The following is a 24155-nucleotide window of genomic DNA, read 5'->3' as shown; positions in this document are numbered from 1 at the left end:
GACTACTGAGGCCAAATGGTTAATAACATAAAAAAACTCATAACTCTAGCAATCACTGTCACTATTCATAAAGCTCAGCTATCATACATACTTATAATAATTAAAAATAAAATAGAAGATAATGACTGCATGATTAATGATTCATGATTAATTACAGGAGGCAACTTCTGGATGTCACGTCAGTGAATTGTATGTCATAACAATGCTGTCTTCATTTGTTATAATGTCTTCCATAAATTATGATGTTGGCCATAAAAAGAGTGGAGGGGAAACAATGGCATTAAATGGATAACCATAGTATAATTTCATTTGAGGTCATGTTCATTCTCATGCTAAAAATGATGACTGAATGATTCACTGTGTCATCCATTAATATCCATTAACATTTTTCCATTTTCAATCCTGCAATAATATATCAGTTAGGTCAGAGACTTGCACAGCTTTCCTTAAATCTGCTTGAGTCTTACTTTTTTTCTTCAAAGAACAGGCAAATGTTATTACTTGGTATACTCTGTATTTCCCTTGTGATATGGTACAGATCTTTAGGGCCTGATAATTCTCCTCATCTGTGCCTATGTGCATGTATATTCTGCATTACCCATGTACCTGGACTGGTAACCTCACTGCTCCTGCTTTCAACACAAATTGCTTCTCTTACAAGGGCCCGGCTATATCTGGCCCAACCTAAGACAGTCCGCCACTCATATGTGTGCACAGGCGATGGACTACCTAACCAAGCTAAGTAGAGACTGTCCTATCAATACTCGTCTCAATCATAACCATGATAGTAGACATCCCAAAGGGAACTGCAATTTGTCTAGTAACATTTGCTGGATGAGACTACAACTACTTTAGATTCGCATATAGAGGTGTCTTCATAACATTGCAGCATTCTGGTGAATTGGACTGAGAGAGTTATATTTCAAGGTTTCGACTTTGTTTTTCCTGCCCAGCAGTACAACCCCCTGCAGAGTCTTGTTGATAATTGACCAGTATCAAGCAAGTGGCAAGAACTGGTATTTATTTTGGAGCCAGCTCCCACGGTAATAGATTAGCAATCCACCTCATAACTCCATCAAGTTTGCGTGTAGGATCAGACAATGACAGCAGCATTGTGGTAGTACCTCAAACTACAAAATGCAAGACTCATAACTGTTCCTGATAGAAAGCATTTCCATGCAAAGTTTTGAGCCAATGGCCACAGAACAGATGGATCATAACAGAGTGTAACGATCCAGGAAGTCACTGGTGCTTCCATAAGCATATTGATCAAGTCAGCCAAGGAAAACGAAGTATGTGTCGTTTTCCGTGTGCATCAGATTGCAAAATCTGACACATATTCCCTTCTTGAAAGGATCACATACATAAGCGTGTCTATTGCCAATTATGTCACACAAAGCTACCACTCGGAGAGCATGGAACTAAAAGTCCTCTTGTGAAAATCTACTATTCTGAGCTGATTCTGCTTATGTGTGACACCAGAGCCATAGCAATGTGGGTGATTTCTATCCGCCCTCTGAAATATCCTGGCAAGCCGTTAGGTTCAAGGGGTATTTAGGGGTGGACAATGGAGTTGGGCTGAAGGGCCTGTTTCTGTGCTGTATCACTCTGTGACTCTATGAATAAATACTGCCGTATTTCCTTAAGGCATGGATGGAGACAATTTGGCCATTGAGTCTACGCCAGCTCTCAGACCAACCCCATTCCCTGTCTAATTTTCTGCGTAACCCATTCTCCCCACATTCCCAAAAATTCTCTTCAGATTCCACCACTCACCTACACACTAGCGGCAACTTACTGCAGTTAATTAACCAAAAAATTCTCATGTCTTTGGGATGTGGGAAGAAACTCGAGGACCCAGAGCACACCCACGCAGTCAAAAGAAGAACGTGCAAACTCCACACAGAAAACTGATTGCCCTCTTCTTATAAAAGCAGCAACATCAAGAGTGTAACTCATTCAGAAGGTACAGCTTATTTATCTCATCAACACCAGCACGAGAGTTGTAACAGTGAGATAACATTGTAAATAAATGAAGAAGCAACCCAGAAATCCTCCTTAACTGCATGACTCAGTGTTACATATCAATTAACTACAACCAATAGGATTCCTCCACATTCCCTCCACCCCAAAAACTATACAGACCCAACATTTTGTTGTACATTTGAACTTCTGACCACATCTGACAAATACATTTTGTTGCCAAGCTGACAATATTTTGAGCTCAAGATAGGCTCAATAGTAGCTAGATCTTGTACACGGGACACAAAACAATCCATCTCAGTAGCTATTCTACCAGTAGCTCAATTCCACGAATGGTAGTGATTCAAACTTTACAATGTAACAAACATTTTACTATTAAGTAATAAACGGCTAGCCATAAAGACAATCGTAAAGCTTGACACAATAAATTTTGTCCATCGTAGATTATTACATTTATTAAGTGATAAAGTCTGTTATGGGACAGGGTTGGAGATAATAAAAGTTGATTTCCACTAATGAAACAAGTAAATAGGTAATTAAATAACAACATTTTAAAAACAAAAGCCATAAAGGCTATTGTGGGAATTCTATGTGAGCTATTTCTTTCAATCCTGTTTTGCATATTAAATCCTGACAGATATTATGTTACAATGGTCGCTGAACCTATCACAAATAACTTTTTAAAACATGATGTCAAGCTGAATTTTGCAGGATCTCTTTGGTTTTGCAGGTTGCAGTTTCTAAAGCAAATGAAATTAAAACATGCAACGCATTGCCTGAGTTGTGAATGCCTGATTTGCATGTGTGTGTAATTTTAGAACAAAAGTATTAACTTACTATTCCCTGCAGCAGTGGGAACGCAATTTGTCTTCCCTACAACTTGAGAATTAAAGATAAATTAGCATGATTATTTATTTTACCATAGGGTAGGAGGAGATAAAATTGTAACATTGTAATTATTTATAAATTGAATACATGGGGGCTATCTCTGACCCATAAATGGGAGAACAGCTATGTGTCAGATTTGCCATCAATATTCATGTTCTTAAAAAGCTAACTTCTGGAATTTGTTGGAGTAACAACTTCCCTACAGTTGTCTCATTTTTCCTCAGGGAGTGAAAAACAAAATCAAGAAAGATTCCCACATTTAACAGCAACAAAGAAATCCCTACTATAAAGATCCATATTTATGGAAATTGGAAAGGGTGGGATCCAGGTTGGTTTAACTGCCCTTCAGAATCCAAGAAGTTGCAGTTTACGTTCTCACTAGGCCAACCTGGCAGAGGCTACAGAACAAACAATAGCATGTAGCAAATTTAATGTTACTAGGATTACAAAGGGCAAGAGAGGTTGAACAATAAGGAGAGGTTGAACAAACAAGGGCTGTTTTCTCTGGAATAGTGGAGGCTGACAGGAGACCTGATAGAAGTTTATAACATTATGAGGGGTATAGATAGAAGAGACAGCCGGTATCCTTTTCCTGGGGTAGAAGTGTCTAATACTTGAGGCTGTGCAGTTAAGGTAATGGGGGAAAACTGAAAGGAGATGTGCAGGGCAAGTTTTTTCTACACAGAGAGTGGTAGGTACCTGGAATGCGGTGCCGGGGTGGTGGTGGAGGCAGATATGATAGAGGCATTCAAGAGGCTCTTAGAGGCACATGAATATGGAGAGAATGGAGGAATATGGACCATGTACAGGCAGAAGACATTACTTACAGTCATTAGCTTAATTAGTTCAGAACAACATCGTGGACTGAAGGTCCTGTTCCTGTGCTGTACTGTTCTATGCTATAAAGATATCCTAAACACCACACTTTCCAGAAAAATTAAACATCAAGGCAGTTCAGAGATATTAAAGCAAATGACCAAAAGATCAAAGGTTTTAATAGTTTAAAGTCTATTAGCAAATAAACACCGCTAGAACAAGCAAAAACACAGCGGTAGAGTGTTTAAGGTACTGGAATAATATCCAAAAGTCCTGGATTAATTCCAGGCGACGAGTTCAAATTGCAGCATGCCATCAGGGGGAATTTAAATTAAGGAAATTAAATATATTTGGAATGAAAAGCTTTCGTGACCATGACATTGCTGGATTGTTGTAAATATCTATTCGGTTACTAATGTCTACAAGAAACAAAGTCTACTATTCTGAGCTGGTTTCTGCCTATGTGTGACACCAGAGCTTATAGCAATGTGGTTGACTCCTACCTGCCCTCTGAAATATCCTGGCAAGCCACTAAATTCAAGGGGCATTTAGGGATGGACAATAAATGTTGTCCTTCTAAGACATAAAAGAAGGCAATTTGGCCATCAAGTGTGTTTGTTCCCAGAGCAAACCCATTCCCTGCCAATTTCCCATGTAACCTATTCTCTGCACATTCCCATCAGCTCCCTTCAGCTTCTAACACTCACCTGCACACTAGGGGCAATTTGCAGTACTCAATTAACATCCCAAATCTCATGTCTTGGGGATGTGGGATGAAACTGGAGCACCCAGAAGAATCACATGTGATCATGGGAGACGTGCAAACTCCACACAGTCAACGTCAGATATCAGAATTGAACCTGGGTCACTGGTGCTGTGAGGCAGCAGCTCTAATGGCTGTGTCACTATGCCATACATTGGCAGTAATATCAACCCACAGTGTATGAATAATAATAACAAAACTGAGATGCTTGGGTTTTGGACCTAATTGCCAGGACTGAGACTGGGGCTCATAACCTGCACTTATACAAAATATCAGGATCATTTCTGCTTAATGGAAGTCATATAGTAGTTTAATGATGTTAAAGAACTGTGGTACTGCAGTAGATTGAACACCAGTTATCTCACAGTTAAATTACTTCACCAATTATCTTGCTTTCTTTCTAGATTTCTATTCACACTTTTGTTGTTTTGTTGGGTGCTCTATGTTCCATGGAAATAACGCTCAGTTTGTCTTTTAAACATTCAGCTGAGATCATGGCCAACCTAGATCTTTTGACGATAGTCTGAACATACAAAGGAGATGTGAAATTCAGTTATAATGAAATGCAGTTCCAGCAATGTATTCCCTTCAATATAACCAACCGATTGTGAGTGTTAGTCATACCAATAGGTAAAAGAGAGAGAAAGAACAGGCTTTATGTAGAGTGCAAGATTGCTTGGTATCTTGTCCTGTAGCAATACACAATCCTACATAATCAATTTCTTAGAGCCTTAACTAATCCCAGTTTATAATGATAGCTGTATTTAAATTGAGTATTAATTTTGCATCTGAGAATGGTAGAGTTTAGTTGACAAAAAGCACTACATTGGGCCAATGATGGCTATAATTAGTGACCAGCTACAATCGCAAGGTGGAGACCATCTCCTTTTCCCACAGCCTCACTTGCATGGTAATCTGTGTCTTACCTGCAAATTCATTAAAGTGGTTTCCAATATCATATGCTTGGTAGTTGTATCCAGCATATTCATAATCAATGAACTTTACATCTCCTAAGAAAGAGGGAATATTTATCTGTTACTATTTAATCGATGAACTGCAATTTTTAATCCAAAAGCAAAAAAAAACCCACAGATGCTGAAAATCTGAAATAAAGACAGAAAATACTGATAATACTGAATGGAAAGAGAAGCAGAGTTAATGTTTCAAGTTGATGATGTCTTATTCTTTCATCAGTTCTATTGATCAGTCATCTGCTAAGTTACCTGCTGAGATTTTCCAGCATTTTCTGTTGTTATTTGCAATAGAATTTCATCTCACAACACTGAATATATTTTGCAGGCTGAACCCATGTGCAAATTCTTTAGCGCAATCATGACCTCCCCTTTTGTTCTCTCACATACTGTATTTATTGAATTTAGCATGAGTACAGTCCAATAATGCTGGGAGTCTCTGATACCTCAGTTAAGCAGCTACCATTCATACGTGAGCACTGACTGTAATAAGACCATAAGCCAGAGGAGCAGAATTAGGCCATTTGGCCCATCAAGTCTGCTCTGCCATTCAATCATGGATGATTTTTTTTTCTCAACCATATTCTCCTGCCTTTTCCTTGTAACCCTTAACCCCCTTACCAATCAAGAACCTATCAACCTCTACCTTAAATACACCCAATGACTTGGCCCGCACAGTCCTCTGTGGCAATGAGTTCCACAGATTCACCACCATCTGGCTGAAGAAATTCCTCCTCATCTCATTTCTTAGGGGATTCCCCTTTATTCTAAGGCTGTGCTCTCGGATCCCAGAATCTCTTACTAATGGAAGCATCCTCTACACATCCACTCTATCCATGCCATGATATTGCAACCAGGGAGGGTGTTACATGGAGACTGATCATGTTTCTTGTATTTTTCCATCCTGGCATTCAATTGCGGGAGCCTTGTCTTATTTCAACACTTGCCCCTGTCCAAACAAAAGGTAATAAAGTCAACTGTAACAAACCATATACTGCCCTGGGAGAGATTAATTAAAATTGGGGCTTGTAAATTTCCCTAACACAGGTTGCCCCAAGATTAAGAATCCTGAGTGAACAGGCACATCCATCATTGTTGCAACACTGCATATCACGGAACCTAGGCCCTCTGGAGGAAGGGATGTTAGAACAGACCAGAGAGAAGGTTGCAGTCACAGAGATGTTCACATCAAAAAGCAAAATTATTAACATTTTTGTAGATTGTTGTTATGTCATTACAATATATCATATAATGATTGTGGCATGCTTGGTCCTTCTTCCATGACAACAGGAAAGAGGAAACATGCAGATGTTGTGCTCAGAGTTGGGATATTTTGTTTAATTGTGAAGAGCAAGTTCACCTGGACAATAAGAAGGCATTAAGGATGTAACTATTTGATGGGTCAGAATTCCAAATATACAGCATGTCTAATTTCACAAAATATCTCAAGGTTTCTCACAGGAATGTAATCAAACAAAAATTGATGCTGAACTCATTAGAGCAGGACATAAACTTGGTCAGAAAGGTAGGTTCTAAATCCAAGAGGAGGAAGAAGAGACAGTAACATTTATGGAAACAACTATAGCCTTGAAGGCACAGCAGCCAACAAGATCATTTTAAATTTGAGGTAAGAGGCAGACATGTTGAGTAAAGGGCTGGAGGAGATCACAGAGATATGAAGGAGCAGGATCAAGTAAGGATGAGGTTTTTAGCTCAATATACTGTTAAATCAAGGCCCAATGCAGGTCAGCAAGCACAGAGGTGTTGGGTGAATAGGACTTGATGCGAGTTAGGATAGGAACAGCAAATGCAAAGAGGTCTGCTCATAAGAAGGGCTTGGAGAGAGGTCTTGGTTTATAGGTTCAATTAATTTTCAGGTGCCTTTACAGCCTCTTGTTGCTCTTTCTTTAGAATATATTTAGGTAAAATGACAATCACTGTTAAATACCAGTTGCAGAACTTTCTTTTACTAACTCCTCTTGAACCCAGTGCTCTCCAAGGATAATGCAAGATGTCAGGAAAGATTTTTTTTGAGCACAAAAAGGAAAAAAATATATTTCCAAGAGCTGCTGTCAATCCCAAGATATGACCAGAAGTCTCCACAAGCAAGTTCATATCAGTAGTTTCCTTTTACTTAATATACTGAGACATATAGAAACTGACGTTAATGTTTCACAGAGTAATATGCAATATATGGGTCAAAAAACAGAGAGGGAAACATAATCCCTTAATGGCTGATTATGATGAGAATTTAAATATATGAGTAACCTATCTTTGCAGTTAATGTATATGCTATGTTCCTTGTCTGTTCTGATAAAATAATGTGTATAAACAAAGCCTGTAAATGCACAGGCTAAGCTGCTAAATAGTCAGATCACTTTCAGATTGAATCCTTGATGATACGCAGGCCATATGAACTGCTCTTCAAAAGCTTAGAAATTTCTGTTCAGCACTGGGGTATAAAATAAAAACAGAAGACGTCAGAAAGGATCTAGAGATCAGGCAGCATCTGGGGAGAGGAATTAAGAGTTAACATTTCAGTTTGATGACCGTACATCAGAACTAGGCCAAGTTAGAAAACAAGAATGGTTTCAGCTGCCGAGAAGGGAGAGGACTGCAGAGACCAAAGAGTACGTCTGTGATGGAGTGCAGACAAGAGTGACTGTGCTGGTGGTGTGGTGCTGGCTGAGAAAAGGTGTGAAGGCTTGTTAATCACAGGAGATCTGTTAGGCGGAGGTGTATGTAGAAAGAGATGAATGAAGACGGAAGAGAGAGAGAGAAAAAAAAACAAAGCCAGAACTGTGAGATACAGAACATTACAGATGCTGGAATTCTGAAATAAGAAAAATACTCAGCGGGTCAGGCACCATCTGCGAAGAGGGAAAAAAATTGCCCCACTGTGCATCCAGGAAAAGCATAGATTTAATGGAAAGTCAGCATGGCTTTGTGAAGGGAGGGTCCTGTCTCTCAAACTTGATTGAGTTTTTGAGGAAGTAACTTAGATCATTGATGAAGGTGGGGCAGTGGATGTTGTATCTGGGTTTGACAAGGTCCCTTGTGGTAGACTGGCCCAGAAGATTAAGTAGCAAAGTCCCATGGTGAGTTGGTAAATTGAATCCAAAATTGGTTTGGCCATAGAAGACAGAGGATAGTGGTACAGGGGTGTTTTTCTGACTGGAGGTCTATGACTAGTAGTGTTCAGAAAGGATCAGTGCTGGGACCTCTGTTGTTTGTAATATATATTGATGATTGGATGAAAATGTAGGAGGTCTGAGTGGTAAGTGTGCAGATGACACCAAAATTGGTGGAGTTGTGGATAGTGAGGAAGGTTGTCAAAGGATAGAGCAGGATATAGATCAGCTGGAAATTTGGGCAGAGAAATGGCAGATGCAGTTTAATCTGGATGTGTGTAGGGTGTTACATTTTAGAAGGTTGAATACCTAAGAAAGTATACAGTAAATGGCAGGACCTTTAGGAGCATTGCTGTACAGAGGGATCTTGAGGTGTAAGTCCATAGCTCCCTGAAAATGGCAACACAAGTGGATAGGGTGGTAAAGAAGGCATATGGCATGCTTGCCTTCATTGGTCGGGGCACTGAGCAAAAAAGTTGGTAAGTCATGTTGCAGCTGTGTAAAACTTTGCAGTATTGTGTGCAGTTCTGGTTGCTGCATTACAGGAAGGATGTGGAGGCTTCAGAGAGGATGCAGAAGAGGTTCATCAGGATGTTGCCTGGATTAGAGCAGATTAGCTATAAGGAGAGGTTAGAGAAGCTCAAATTGTTTTCTCTGGTGCATCGGAGGCTGAGAGACAACCTGATGGAAGTATATAAAATTATGAGAAGCATAGGTAGGGTAGATAGTCAGTCTTTTTCCAGGGTGGAAATGCCAAATAATAAGAGGGCATAAGTTTAAGGTGAGAGGGAGAAAGTTTAAAGAAGATGTATGAGACAAGTTTTTTTTTACACAGAGAGCGGTAAGTGATGGGAAAGCACTGCCTGGGGAGGTGGTAAAAGCAGATATGATAGCAATGCTTAAGAGGCATTTGAACAGACTCAAGAACAGGCAGGGAGTACAGGGATACAGACCAATGTGCAGGCAGATGGGAGTAGTTTAGACTGGCATCACAACTGGCACTGACATGGTAGGTCAAAGGGGCTGTTCCTGTGCTGTACCTTTCTATGTTTCTATGTAACATAGAATAATAAAAGGCAATATAAACTGATAATTTTAAATAGGGTTCAAGAACAAAGAGATTCAGCAGCTTAAATGTGGAAATCTTTGAAGATGAAGCAGGTTTACAAGAGTATTAAAAAAGTATACCGCATACTTGGCCTTATAAATACAGCCATATGGTAAACAAAAACACAGCAGTTATGTTAAGCCTTAATAGATCATTGGTTGGGCTTCAGCTGGAGTACTGTGCCAAGTTCTAGGCATCACACATTAAGATGTCAAAGTCTTGGAGAGAGTTTAGAGGAAATTTACTAGCATGTTACCAGGATGAAAGACATTAGTTACATGAGGTTGTTAGGATTCTTCTCCTTGGACCAAATGGCTTTCCTTCCTACACTCTGCAATGGAGCATCATCTGTGAGGCCTGATCTACAGTGCACAACAGTTCAAGCCTTGGGTGCCTTGGAACTCTTTATCTGTGGATCCTTGAAAACAAGTGTTGCTGGCTCACAGTGCATCACTGAATTAATTCTCCTTCTAGGATTTGATGTCATCTGTGAAACATTTTCATGTATTCTTAAGAAGGGTAAGGATTATATTGGCTAATATTGTTCACTTTTTTCCCATAACAATATCTATGATGATGTTAGCATTTTGCATCTTAATAAGCAAAAGTAAAACTTCAAATATTAATTCCAGCTGAATGCTATTTTTGGTAACAGTCACTACATACATTCAAAAATCATGTGGCTATTTGAGACAGTTTGGCATTGTGAGACACTATATCAATTCAAGCATTGTTACTTTTATTTAATAATTTTAAACCTACCTTTTGCTTCAATGTAGATTATATTGTTACACAGTAGATCATTATGGCACAGGACCACTGGGGATTTAATTTGGGAAAGGTGTCCTTTGAGTTCTTCAATTTCACTGGAAAGAATGTCAAAACTTGGCACATCATTCATGTCCATGGAACTGAGGATTAAATGTATATAAAAATGTAGTTGAGTACAAAAACATTCTAGAGTGACAGTTGCCATTGTATTTTAGATATCTGCATATAACATTTAAGAAGTTTCAGCTACATTACATTTTCCCATCAGAATGTGCTTTTACAGAATTTTGTGCTGGAAACATATATTCATTCACGAGCGGAAAACAACACAGTGTTTTTTGGCAGTTTGCTTTATATAGGAAGCACTAATCCAATTTGTGAAGTTATCACCATGGTAACAATGTTCCATGGTCCAGCACAGAAAGAACAAGGTTTCACTTCCTCAGCTTTAGTCATCACAAGGGTCAATTTTGTCCTTTCACTTAATAAACTGATGGTACTTTTTGTTATTGTAATTGTTCATGAGTTTCAATAGCTACACATCCATTCATTCATACATAGAGGAGTCAAGTTGTTCCATAAGATATGTACAAATACATGTATGAATTACTGACCTTTTCTATTGTCGTATATGATAGATAATACTCCTTGACCTATATATATATAATTTTGCTTTAAGTAGCTGTGCCTTAAGCAGCATGGCAGAATTGTAGTATCAAGACAATGTTGTGGTGGATGTTGTTCTACAGAAACTGTCCCACAAAATATTGGAAACCTGCTCACTGTTAGTTAGCAAACAAGGCCTTGTGGAATCTGGCTGCATGTGGCCTACATAGAACATTTCTAAAGGGTGAGGAAAACCAGCCAGGTTCAGCATGTTGGTCCCTTAGGGACAGTTCTCAATATCAGCTGGCAATACAGAAGTACATTCTCAGCTTTCTGCTATCAGCAGGATTGATTTAAAAAAAATTGATGACAATGGCTTAGAGTTTCTGCAACATATTTATAAACAGCAATATAATCACAATTTAACAGGCAAAAGAGGAACTGGAATTTTAGGAACCACATGATACCATTCTCTAATAGAGATTTTCTCTTGTGGATGTTACTGAACTCCTCCATCGCAAAACAGCATGAAATATATTCCAGTCTTTCTGTTATTTCAGATAAACTCACCCTGAATTAAATATATACTATGGTACAGAATGACAGTAGTTAAAGTCAACAGAGAAGGTAATCCAAAGGCTGGGACTAATGATCCAGTGACATGAGTTCAAATCTCACAACTGCAGCTAAGATATTTAAATTCTTTTCAATTAATTAAATCCATAAAGTATTCATAGAACTACTATATTTTCATAAAATCTCACTGAGTTCTTGTATGTCCTTTAGAAAGGAAAGCTATCATCTGTGTGTAACTCCAAATTTGCACCAATATGTTTGGCTCCTGGAGCCCAGCATGCCACTCACAGCCCACCACCACCTTATCAAAGGCAATTAAGTTTGAGCAATAAATTGTCAACTTGCCAGTGATGCCCATTTCCCATGAATGAATAATTAAATAAATATGCTAAAAATAGAGGTATTTCAACTGAGCTTCCTAATATTAAATCAATAGAAATTGTTTCATCCATGTATTACTTCATTTGAATTCATGTTAAAGTGAGGGAAACATCAAGTTGGTTTACCAAAAAGTAAAGTAAAACTAAATAAAATGAAAAGGACTGATGTCTACAGGTGGCTCTTTCAATCTGACTCAAAAGAACTGACATTTTGCAACCAACTACATGGTTGTTTGGTTCCAATATATATTTTGTGTAACTTATTTTGTGTTGAGATTTCAAGCTAAAACTGCAAAAACATTAGAAAAGTACCGATAATCAGCACATACACACAGGAATCATTGGCGAAACAAATCTCACTCTTACTTCCAATGTCAGTCACATATTCATGAATAAGTTCACCTTTCTATGTTTGCCATCTTGTTCTATATCTGATTATTGCTGAGCAAGTTGTAATTTGCACTAACTAATCTCAAAACGAATAGATTAGGAAGGATAGAAGAAAGAAAAGCAATGTTTTCTGAGTAACACCTGAACACATTGGGTACATAGCACCCTTTTGGACTCATTATTGAGTCTACAACTTCAGGTAACTTGCTTTTTCTGTGTCTCAGTATCAGAACTGTCCACCTCTGCTGTAAATCATCCTCTATAGAGACTCAGCTTTTCTTTGTCCATTAGCACAGCCTGACAACTGAGGATGTTCCATAGTCCTGCATTTCACAACTTTTATGTTCCTTTGTTTTGTGTTCTCACTTTCTAAATGCCTTCATTTCTTAAGTTGTTTTTCATCTTCTCTCTTTCTAACTGCTCTATGAAACCATCAACCAGAGATGACCCCTGCAACTTATCCCCACAGCGATCCTGGCCTACCAATAAGAGATATTCCCTTTCTCCTTTTCAACCCTTCCCCACCAGGTTAAAACTAACGTGTTTTTTCTCTAGTTCTAAAAAATAGTTTTCAATCTGAAATGTTAACTCTGTTTCTCTTTCCAAAGATGTTCCCTGATTTGTTGTGTCGCTAGCATTCTCTGTTTTTATTTCAGATTTTTATGCTCAATCCTTGATTGCTGTAGGGTGAGAACAGTAACTTGCTTGAGGGTCTAGTCCTCCAATGTGTGTTTCTATATATAGCTGTGGGACCATACTTGGGCAAGTGTCACTGGTGGTCATTTTTGACTGGTCTGATGAACAAAGGACAGATCCACTCATTATGAAACACATCTGATTTTCTGTTCTATATGAATGAGTGAAAATAAAGAATGGGGAAGTTGATGTCCTGAGCTGGTACCCTATCACATACTACACAGTTGAAGCCTTGGTGCCAATACTTATCTCCAATCACATTAGATGGGAAGAAAACGGAGTACAAGTAATAAAGAGGACGCAAATCCTTTTCATCCACACCCACTTTTGTTAAAATAGTGAGAATTCTGTCAAAATATTGCACCTCTCCAAATAAAACCAAGGGTAAGATTTACAAAGCACCTTTAAGGATAAAAATCATTTCAACATACCTTGAAGTCAACGTAAATTTGAAGTGTAGCATATAATGTAGAAGATGCAACAGGCAATTTACGTACAGCAAGCTCCCACAAACAGCAATGAAATAATGATTAAACATTCTGCTGTTGTGTAGAGAAGTGCCATCTAGATGCAGTACATTCACCAGGAGGGTCCAGACTCCCGTATCTGCACAACAGAACACCCTGCGAAAGTGTCCTTTGACCAGGAGGTTTGGGATGTGCCCAGGAGGCCTGGTTACCACTTGTGGCCCTGTCTGCTTGTGGGCTGGCTGCAAAACTGAGGCTCTGAGGTTGGAATGAGTGGCGCAGCCACAAAAAGACAGCGTTGCCACAAGGCTTGAGCCAGGTCCCAATAACCCGGGGCACCAGAGGAAACTCCCTTAGTGCCATGTGTTCTTTATGTTCACCTGAGAGGGAAAACACACCTCCTCTGTTTAACACCTCCTCTGAGAGATGGCTCCTCAGATCATATAGCACTCTTTCAGTATTGCACTTAAGTATCAGTCTAAATCTCTGAGTTCAATCTGGAGTGGAACTTGAACCCACAACCTCACTCTGAGGCAAGAAGCTGCCAACTGAGACATTTAGTGGTTATGTTTCAAAAAATGTAACTTATCATTTTAAATTGCATTAGACTGCTCACCTAAATTTGTTAGACAGGCAGTTTATTACACAACATCCAGACTTACTTACTTTATTAGCCTTACATAATTTTCTTTACTCCCCAGTGACAAATGAATCAAGAGATCATACTAGCATTATGTGTTCAGTTTTAAGGCACAATAAAACATGGCCTCTTCTGTTGACAATGTTCCCTGGCCTTGTTATCCTCATTAACTTTTATGCCTTTCTCCTTTACGCAAAATTATCAGGCAGTAATTTAAACTTTAAATGCTTTCAATTTTATATTTGGAACAAATATCTTATAAAGTATTATATACTGATGTCTAAATAATGTCAACCAAAGTCATGAGAAGGAAAACAAAATATCTTGGGCATTCTGCTGGTTTTACAGAGATTATACACGCAGCACCCAGACCTGAAATAAAACTGGAATTTTGATATTTGATGTGAAACTAAATCTTAAGGCTAAAAAGCAGAACTTCATTTTAACTGCTGAATATATGAAGCTAGCTGCCTTCTGAGCAGTGCCCTAATCCTTGCTTAGTGAAAGAGAGGCACAAAAAATCCTCTGTGTCTCTCAGCATCAATCTGTGACTTACTATATCAAACTTATAAACACTGCAAGTGAAGCTTGTGCACAAGTACTTTGATATATACTGATAACATTCTGTGGTCTATTTTAATACAAACTTTAACCTGTTGTAAGTCAATGCAATGTCTCAGAAAATGTTGCATGCATAGGAATTTCATACCAACACATTAAACGGCTGTAGTGATCTTCACAACTGAACAAGCTGAGGGTCACTCATTGAACTCATGGGAGATGTTAATAGTCACTTGTGATGAAAGCTCTTCGGTAATTACTTCAAGTCGTAGAATCTTCAAGAAGATTAAGTCAGGAAACCCTACCGAAACTCCTGTAGCTGAAGCCACATGTTTTGTTATTCTCTGCAACAGTGTAACTGTTTCATACAATCCTCTTAAGTGTCAGAAGCGCAGGCAATTATACACTTTTTTTGTATTTTGTGTTCTCTTAAGTGACTTAATTGAATACTCATTAACTCATATTTGTGACTGAAAGGATGACTAACGGAAAATGATCTGGTAAAATTTTAAGTTCATTGTCTTTGTACATCCAGTGATCCAGAAAAAGAATAATGCTCCATATTTCAGGGAAGAACGCCAGAAGATAGATTACCTGACATTCCCTGGTGAATTGACATCAAACACAACCTAGAGAAAGAATCACCACAAAGATCAAGCAAACTCTCTGGTATGAGCTGCTCCTACTTAGATGCCTGATGGTGTCAGACGTCAGTTCAAGGAGATCCCTGGTGTCCAATAGCTGTGGTGTCAGTAAGCTGCCAGAGCATCCAATCACATTAAAGAATTATCCTGGTCAGCAAGCTAGGGCATATTCCATAATTAGCTTTTAAATCATTGAACAGCGCTAAAAATTGAAATAAATGTAATGTAGAACCTACATATCATGAACTAATTAAAATATAAGAAACAATTATTTTAAAACTGTCATTTTTGAAATATCAATTTAAGGAACTGTAGTACACATGCCAAATATTATTTTTCTAAAAGCCCACAGAGTTGCTAGGCAGGAACTATGGCTTGGTATTCCATTAAAATCTCATGTAAACATTAGATTTTCAAGATATTTTAGAATTTTTAAATTCCAGGAGAAAGCTCTAGGTGGGCTCCAGAAAGCTGTGAAGTTGTGCCGGATCATTTAAGCAACTCTGGAATTTCCTCAGTATGTTATAGATACAAAAATCCTGCCTTTCCTGTTGGTTTGAGGGATCAATGTGAGTAGTTTTGCCATTGTTACTATCACAAAATCAAGGTGAGTAAAACTGAACTACAAAGAGCAATATCAATGAACTACAATGAGCAACACATGTAATGTCTGATCTACATTCAAGGTATCATTCTCTGACACAGAAGCCACAGTCATTTATGCTGAATACACATACAGTGAATAGAGTGACTATACATTGCATCTTGCTTTGGAAATATGGAGCATTCTACTCCACTTAGTTTTGAATGGATGACTCCATGATATTCAATTTGATTGTCAAGACCGTTCCAAAACTGTACAGATAAATAAATTAAGAAACCCACCAGTTCCTTGAGTTTGGTGGGATCATCAGCCTGATTTCATTATATTCACTGGGCAATCTCATTTAATAATGAAAATATGAACATAAAAATGGTCAAGAAAAATAAGAATATGTCTAGCTGTCAAAAGTTAAAGTTACTTGAAGTTTTCAGATTTAATGAAATTCCAAGAAAAGGTCATCAAATGTTGCACTTGATCAACCTGCTGAAGAGTTTAATATTGCTCTAACTCTAAGCTTCACAATAAACGCCTGAAATGACCATGGCGAACTTACTGACATTAATTCAGTAAACTAAGTTACTGTTACATAATTTTTCTCTGGAGGCTCATGGAATTCAATAGTCTAACTACGGCCACCTATTCCCCAAGTGCAAATCACTGCAAGAATTCCATGTTATTCCATGTTATCATTCCTTTCCTGGATTATTAGGCTAACAAAAATTATAAACACAAAACTTTATAAGAGGATATTTTTCAGCATATATTGAGCTTTACAATCACAAAATTGATTCATAGATCACTTGCATCCCATGATTATTTATTTGGCTCACTGAAGGAAACATTGGAATGAAATACCTTCAGCCTGTGTTGCTATTATTTAAGAAGGTTTGGGGAAACAGTAATAGAGTGTTGCAGCACAATACCCAAATTTGGGTGCGATCAGGCAGAGTTTATTTAGAAAACTTCTATAAAGTTTTCTCTTTCCTGTTAGAATCTGTGACTAAAATAATTATCTGAACAGCTTTATCAAACAGCTCTAGTATTTAGCTATTTAATCTTCACAGTAAGGGTCTATAAAACAGCACATAAAAGCCACCAAATAATGGCATGGCTTCGTAATTGACACATAACTTGTTGGAATTTCTATATTACCCTATAACAATGTACATTGTGCAGAAGTTTTCAGCAAAATCAGGCCCTATTTTCACCTCATGCCTGGGTTTGCATTGAGGAAATTATGACTGAGAGCTTTAACTAATCCTAACAAAGATCACATTGTATAAACATTACCTTAAATTGCCTTTTGAACCAATAGTAAAAGCAGCATCTTCAATTACAACAAGCAGCCACTAGGAAATAACACCCAAAGCAATGACTGGAGACGTATGGTGGTAGCCACGCTTTATAGATTAATTAAAATATCAGCCTGAGTATTTATTGCCTTTTTGGGTGCAAGATATTTAAATATAAGCCCTTAGAGTCTGGGCCTTAAAGCATTTTTTATAATGATCTCATTTGTCAACATTGAAGATATTGGCGCATGGAATGAAGAGATATTCCAGCTACAGCACCCAATGTCCACTTCAAGCAGTCTCATATCAGATCAGGTCAGATTCAAGCTGAAGTTCTCTGTTTTGCTCCAGAAATGTGACTCTCCTGAGTAACACTTTCATTTCCCAAGCTAGCCATGCTTATAGCCTTTGAGCAAGACTGGGATTTTGTGTCAAACCACAGCCACTTTGATTTGATGCCCTGGAGAAAAGATGTGTTGAAGATGTGGAAAATGTGATTCCAACTCACTTCATATGGGACCATTATCTCCCTGGTGTCTTTAGAAATGCTCACGGGCTGATATTTCACTTCTTTTAATCACATAATAAATGTATTCATCCCAGTGTTGTCACTTTTAACCCTTTTTTGTATCTAATCTTGTATTCTTTAGCTATCTTTACCTAATAAATTATTAGGGAATTTGGGATTTGCTCATAAAACAGAATGAAAAAAAGAGACAATGTCTGTTGGATTCATGAGGTTTGATTTACAGACTGATTTAAGAATTACATGAGGTTCATGAAGGATCAAGGCTGACAGATGATTAATTAAATCTGTAATATTTTAATGTAGCATTAAATTACCAAAGAATTTAATGGTGAATGATACAATTGTCACAAAGCAACTGGAAGAATGGGAAAACTCCAGGTTCACAAGCAGATTATGTCTCCTCTAATTTCAGATGCTAGAGATCCAAAATAACAGAAAGTATTGGAAATATTCAGAAGGTTAGCAGAAAATATGGAGAGAGAAAAGAAATCAACCTTTCAGGTTAGTGACCTCTCAAGGGAACATTCGTTGTTTCTCTCTCCACATTCACAACTAAAATATTTCCAGCATTTTCTGCCATTTATCTTGGCTTGTCTCTTTGAATTTCTAATGTCTATTTAACCCAGTATTTTTGTTTAAATTCCCTTTCCATCTTGGCCTCTACAACCGCTCTTTCCCTGTCTCCTCCAATCACTCCGTCACTCTGCTATTTGAGAACGAGGTCCACGAACCAATATCCCAACCAACCAACATTCACCCTTGAATGCAGTGAAATCCCTAATCTAATCCAACCATTTTATATCTCCATGTTTGAATTTCTTTCATTGGATTCCTATCTCAGGCTCAGCATCAAAACATCTCCAAGCGGGCCTCCTCTGTGACTATGATGAAGGTATATTACCCTCTTCATCCTAACTGCATATGTTGACACAGTTGACCCCTTTTACACAGCGTCCTTAACATTCAATGCCATTATCATATTGGGGGTGATCACCACTGACCAAAAAATAGTCTAACTTTGCCCGTCCATTCCCCAAGTGTAAGTTACTGCAAGAATTCCATGTCATTCTTCTTTTCATGGATTAATAGGCTAACAAAAATGATAAACCCAAAACTTTACAAAAGGGCATTTTTCAGCATATAATTAGCCTTACAATCTTTTCTGTTCTTTTCCAAAACACACATTGTCCCAACTTGAATATACATCACTACTTCTTTGTTGTCACTGTGTTTAAAGACTGAACATCACTACCTCACAGCACTTTCCAAATTCCTTTACCATATAGATACTATTACCTTTCCAAAAACTGTTAGTTTCCTTTGTTACCCAGCTGAGTAGAGTTGCCCCTACTTAGTTCTAATTCTACTAAGCAGGGTCAGAAGAACGAACTCTCTCCTGGAAGATAGTACTATTTATGAGGATGCTCTCTAGTTTGGCAACTCTCAAAATTCAGCAAAACAACAATGAAAAATTATACTTTAATTTGAACAGAATGGATTCATAAACTCAATATTAAGCATTTTCAAAAAGCCCTGGTGTTACAGCTGAGATAAATCTACTGTCAACTGAAATCAACAGAATCACTTTAAAATGACCCAACTTTCACTGAAAGAATGAAGATGCCTTCATGCCATTGGTTAGAGAAGTGTAATGCATCTTAAAAGAACAAACTGCCCACTTGCTTCTTCACCCATTTCCCTCCAAATCACTTTCTAGATCCTAGTTTATATTTGACTAGTGTCCTGTGACACTATGTCACCATGCTAATAATGACTGGTAATTCATAAGAAATATGAAAATACTTACATAACGATTGCACACATATACAGTTCCATTCGCAAGTGACTAGTAAGAAAACAAAATGATTTGCAACAACATTGAAACAGACATCTCTCTTAAAAGGAAACTGAAAGCCTATATATTTCACATATCATTGATCCATATATTTAAACTTTAGGTAGAGTTTACATATCATGCTGTAATATGAGTGGCAAAATAGAAAATGAAAAATGCATGCCCTATCTAGAGTACTGGTTGCATTTCAAACTAAAAATTGGGGAAAACATCTGTTAGCAGTTACTCCCTTCTCTTAGCTGCCAGCAGTTTAGGAGAGAAGATTAGGATATAGGTATGTGTAGGAGATTGACACACAGAAAATGAGTTAATCTCTACAGGATAAGCAATCTATCTTTTTACTCCATTGTCCACTCTCCTCCACATACCAGGGGTTACCTTCAATAAACCATTAACAGAAGGGCACATTTATCTGTTTTAAAGTTTTCAGTCAGAAAATATAATGGAAATCAGATCAACTTGAGCACATTTCAACTAACTTGAAGCAGATGGATTAAGGCTGTGATACTGCGACATTGCTGCATGATGGACTGGTTTGAAATCCATTGCCAAATGCCTGCTGGAACTCAACATGTTAACTGATAACTATAAAGAATATATCAAACGAGATCACTCATAAACTGTTAAATAATTTCTCCCTGAATACGATACTTGGGTGTTCCACCAGAAATAACGTGGAGCAGCCAATTGGGAGACACAGCAGATATCTGGTGTGAATGTTTAGAAAGATTCTGTGTCAAGGAAGATGAGTGACTGCACCCTCCACAGATAGAGGAGTCTAGGCATGAGAGTGTGTCTGAAAGAATTCCCACAAAATGTCACTTTGATGACAGCTTTGAAAAACCTGCAAATATATTGTTCTTTGGAGAGGCCCAGGTAGGGTGTGTTGTCTCTGAAGTCTCCCTGAGAGTCAGCTTGTCTTTGCCACTTTACCCTGAATGACCAGCAATGGCCATAATGACACCAACCAGCGATAAATTACTGCCAGCAGTGTCATCACTGAGGCATCCATGGAATAAATAGGTCAGTAGTTAAATGTTGGAGAAAACATCCCCTGCCGGCTTTAAGCACAATTTGGCCTTCCAGTAGTGCTTCAGCAGCCTGCAATCACATCCGATAGTGCCAAGTCAGGTCCCCTGACGGCAGCCGATATAAATAACGAGAAAAGCAACAAAGTAGCACAATGTGCTCCTGGTTGTACTGTTGCCATTCCATGACGATTGTAGGTTCACCTTTCAGCTCCATAAGGGTGGAAATCTACATTGTACAAATAGTGATACAATAAGGTTTGGTTCCAAAGCTGCAAAAAAGATCATGTGTAGGGAATGGAAGTGTCCGATCCAATGTTGCAATGGGTGCAGTTTCACCCGAATTGATTGCCAACTCAATATACAAAGGATTAAATTGTATTTTGAACTAGATTTGTACATACAAAACAGGTGCTCATCCATCCAATTTCTGTTCTTTTGTCTTCCACTATTGAAGAGGCAAAGAAAAACATGTTATTCTGCATTAGATTGGCACCCCTTGGTTACTGATAAAAGGGATTGGTGCTTCCCATGTGAGTGATGAAAATTATTGTTGAACATGTCCACTTGTTGCTAAAGTTTTCTCAGATTTGTTGGATGTATTTCAAATTAAGAAAGAACACAGAGATACATACTTGTCACAACACTGGAGCTGATCATTCTGGCCGCTGGGTCCATGCCAGCTCTCAACAGTCCCACTGTCCTTCTTATTTGCTTGTAGCTCTGCAATTTATTTTCTCCCACACAAACCCATCACTCCACTTCGATTTAGTTACCCCGTCATAAAGTATAGCAGCCAATTAAACTACCAGCACACCTTGGGAAGTGGAAGGAAACCAGAACATCCAGCAGAAACCCACATGGAGAACATGAAAACTCCACACAGACAGTGCTTAAAGTCAGGACTGAAGCAGTGCTCCGAGAACTGAGGCAGCAGCACTAACTGCAGTGACACCATGCTGCCCTTAAAGTTCTTCAGTTGCCTCACTAACTATCTTGCCCCATTCAGAGTAGCTGCTTTACTCTTTTATTTTAATATCGACTAATTTGCTCCATGTTTCCATTGCCTTTGGCTTAACGGTTCAGGTTTAGTCATAACGCAAGTCCATTGTGTCTCAATAACTTGGGGAAAGGATTAGGGCAAATGTCTTTACAAACTGTGAAATTGAAATCCAGCATTCATATGCAGCCAACCCCATCCTGGGACCACATACTGAAAAGTATACACAAACCTTTGCTTGGCACACTGCTTGTGCCATGCCCATAAAATTGCAACATAAAACTGTAAAATAAGGGGCTGATTGGTCTGAACTGAGGCACATTTCAGTAATTCCATAGGATACCACTCACTTCCATGCCCTCAAAACCTTAGTCTCACTCCATTTAAAATTTGGTTGGTGTTGTGAACTCAAAATATCCCATCCCCACAGGAGTTTTGTCATTGTCAGACACTGAGCCACTGGACCCATAGCAGCAGAAGTCCAGAGTACTCTTGTGGAGGACCAGAGGTTGAATTCTACTCCTCTTGACTGCACACGCATAATCCTGATCTTAACTTTACAGTCCTCAAAAGATCTTACAATTATCCGAGTTACAGGCAGCACCTGAGCCGCCCTTGCAGAAGGCAGCAGGAAATGAGGGTGTGACTGAGGCAGTAAGTTCAGTGCAGTTATGTCAGAGGTGCCTTCTGACCCATTTCTGACTGTGGGACCAGGTATTCCCATCTCCATTCCTATTTAACTACATCCATATATCTATTCAGTGCAAGGAAGTAAAACCAATAAAATACCTATTTTAGTCTGCAAAACAAATGCATCTGATCCAAACGTGTGAACATAGCAAATCGTCAATAAAACTGCTATTCTGTCACAAGCAATTAGGAGATTTTTAGCAACACATTTAAATTTGGTATACTGGTTTCTTCTAAGCACTCTGTAATAATTTTTTTGATGCCTGGGAGCCTGTTCAGCCCTGGATAAATCAGGCGATGTACAGTGAACTGCCTCCCCGTGATGACTAAAACCCTTGTACTTGAAATACAAAAGCTTCATTTTCTTGAGTTGCCCATAGTTACTGCAATGTAAACAAAAAACAAAAGAACGGAAATTTTTCCAAGTCAAACAAAATGTCAGGTTGCTAAAGAACTGACCGAGTTTTTGAATAGCAGTTAATAATGGCTACGTTTGTCAGCAAAACAATTCTAATTTGGAAATAATAAAATCAGCGATTTTCAGTGTTAACCACATTTTGCGCACCTGGCTAATTTAATTGAAATGTTTTTTTAAAATAGATTTAGTTCAATCAGATTAGAAATCCTAAATGGAAAACAAAATCTGGAAGCTTGCTTACAGCCAGAATACAAAGCTGGAATACATTTACCTGGGAGGTTACAATATAACAATAGCATGCGGATACACTGTGAGATCTTTTTTGCTACTTTCACAAAACTTGACGTGTTTCATTATAATAATCCTCCACAATAGTGCACATTTCAACCTCATAGCCTATTTTAATGATTATGGACAAGAGTTTAACATGTGACAGGTTCTTTCATCCATTTTTAATTAGGAATTTATGGGTAACCTGTTTTGCAACAAGTTTAAAAGGATTATTTGTGACTGGATCCAGGATCCCTTTCTATCTGGAGTTCAATGTGAAATATTTATGCTTTATCTTGCTTTGCTGATCATATCTGTTCAAAAATAATGTAGCTTGTTTCTTCTCCTACTCTGGTGTCTTTACCATGCAACTCATTTTTTGTGTATTTGATTTCTAATATTTGTATGCACATTTTTAGATTAATTTATTGCAGAATTTCATGTGCAATTATTCCTTTATTTTATTTTTCATTAATAGGAGTTGGCAAAGTCAATAATTTATGTCTATTGGTAATTGCCTGGAAATGATGGTGAACTATTTTCTTGGTTACAGTAGTGTGGTTAGTGAAAGTATTATGTCACAATGCTGTTGAACAGGGAGTTCCAGGAACTTGGATCAATGACAATAATTGAACACTGATATATTTAAAGATCACATGGTCCATGAGTTGAATGGGAATTGAATGGGAACTTGGAAGGCTGGTTTCCTGCACCCAATACACCATCCTTTTTCTGGTAGAAGTTATGGGTTTGGGGGGTGTTTTCAGAGAAACATTACTGGTGTGCATCTTGTGGATGGTGCACACAACAGTCATGTTGCCCTGCTAATGCATCGAATGAATGACCAAGATGCTAATCAACTAAGCTGATTTTCCCGAATGATGTTAAGTTTCCTTAGTGCAGCTGGAGCTGTACACATCTAGGCAAATGGATAATATTTGAGCACCCTCCAGGTTTGAGCCTTCTAAGTGCAGAGAAAGCTATAGGAAGAGGGAAGTGATTTGGAAGCCTTTAGCCTGCCCTGGAAGCCACAATATTTATGTGGGTGATTAAGCTTCTGGTGATGGATGGTGTTGAT

At 38.2% G+C, this 24155-nt stretch overlaps 1 protein-coding gene across 7 annotated transcripts in view; it reads right to left on the bottom strand.

The window, feature by feature from the left end:
* The window catches only part of LOC127577752 (ethanolamine kinase 1-like), a 324359-nt gene that overhangs the window by 156895 nt on the left and 143309 nt on the right, over window positions 1-24155 (bottom strand). For all 7 annotated transcript variants that reach the window (XM_052029280.1, XM_052029282.1, XM_052029278.1 and 4 more), the window contains exons 4-5: window positions 10423-10571; window positions 5377-5460 (exon numbers count right to left, since the gene is read on the bottom strand). In XM_052029280.1, the coding sequence (XP_051885240.1) occupies window positions 5377-5460; window positions 10423-10571 (233 nt within the window). The remainder of the gene's footprint in view (window positions 1-5376; window positions 5461-10422; window positions 10572-24155) is intronic.

This window comes from Pristis pectinata, chromosome 14 (genome assembly GCF_009764475.1).
Source record: "Pristis pectinata isolate sPriPec2 chromosome 14, sPriPec2.1.pri, whole genome shotgun sequence".
Classification (NCBI taxonomy): domain Eukaryota; kingdom Metazoa; phylum Chordata; class Chondrichthyes; order Rhinopristiformes; family Pristidae; genus Pristis; species Pristis pectinata.
This window is presented reverse-complemented; position numbering and strand designations above follow the sequence as displayed.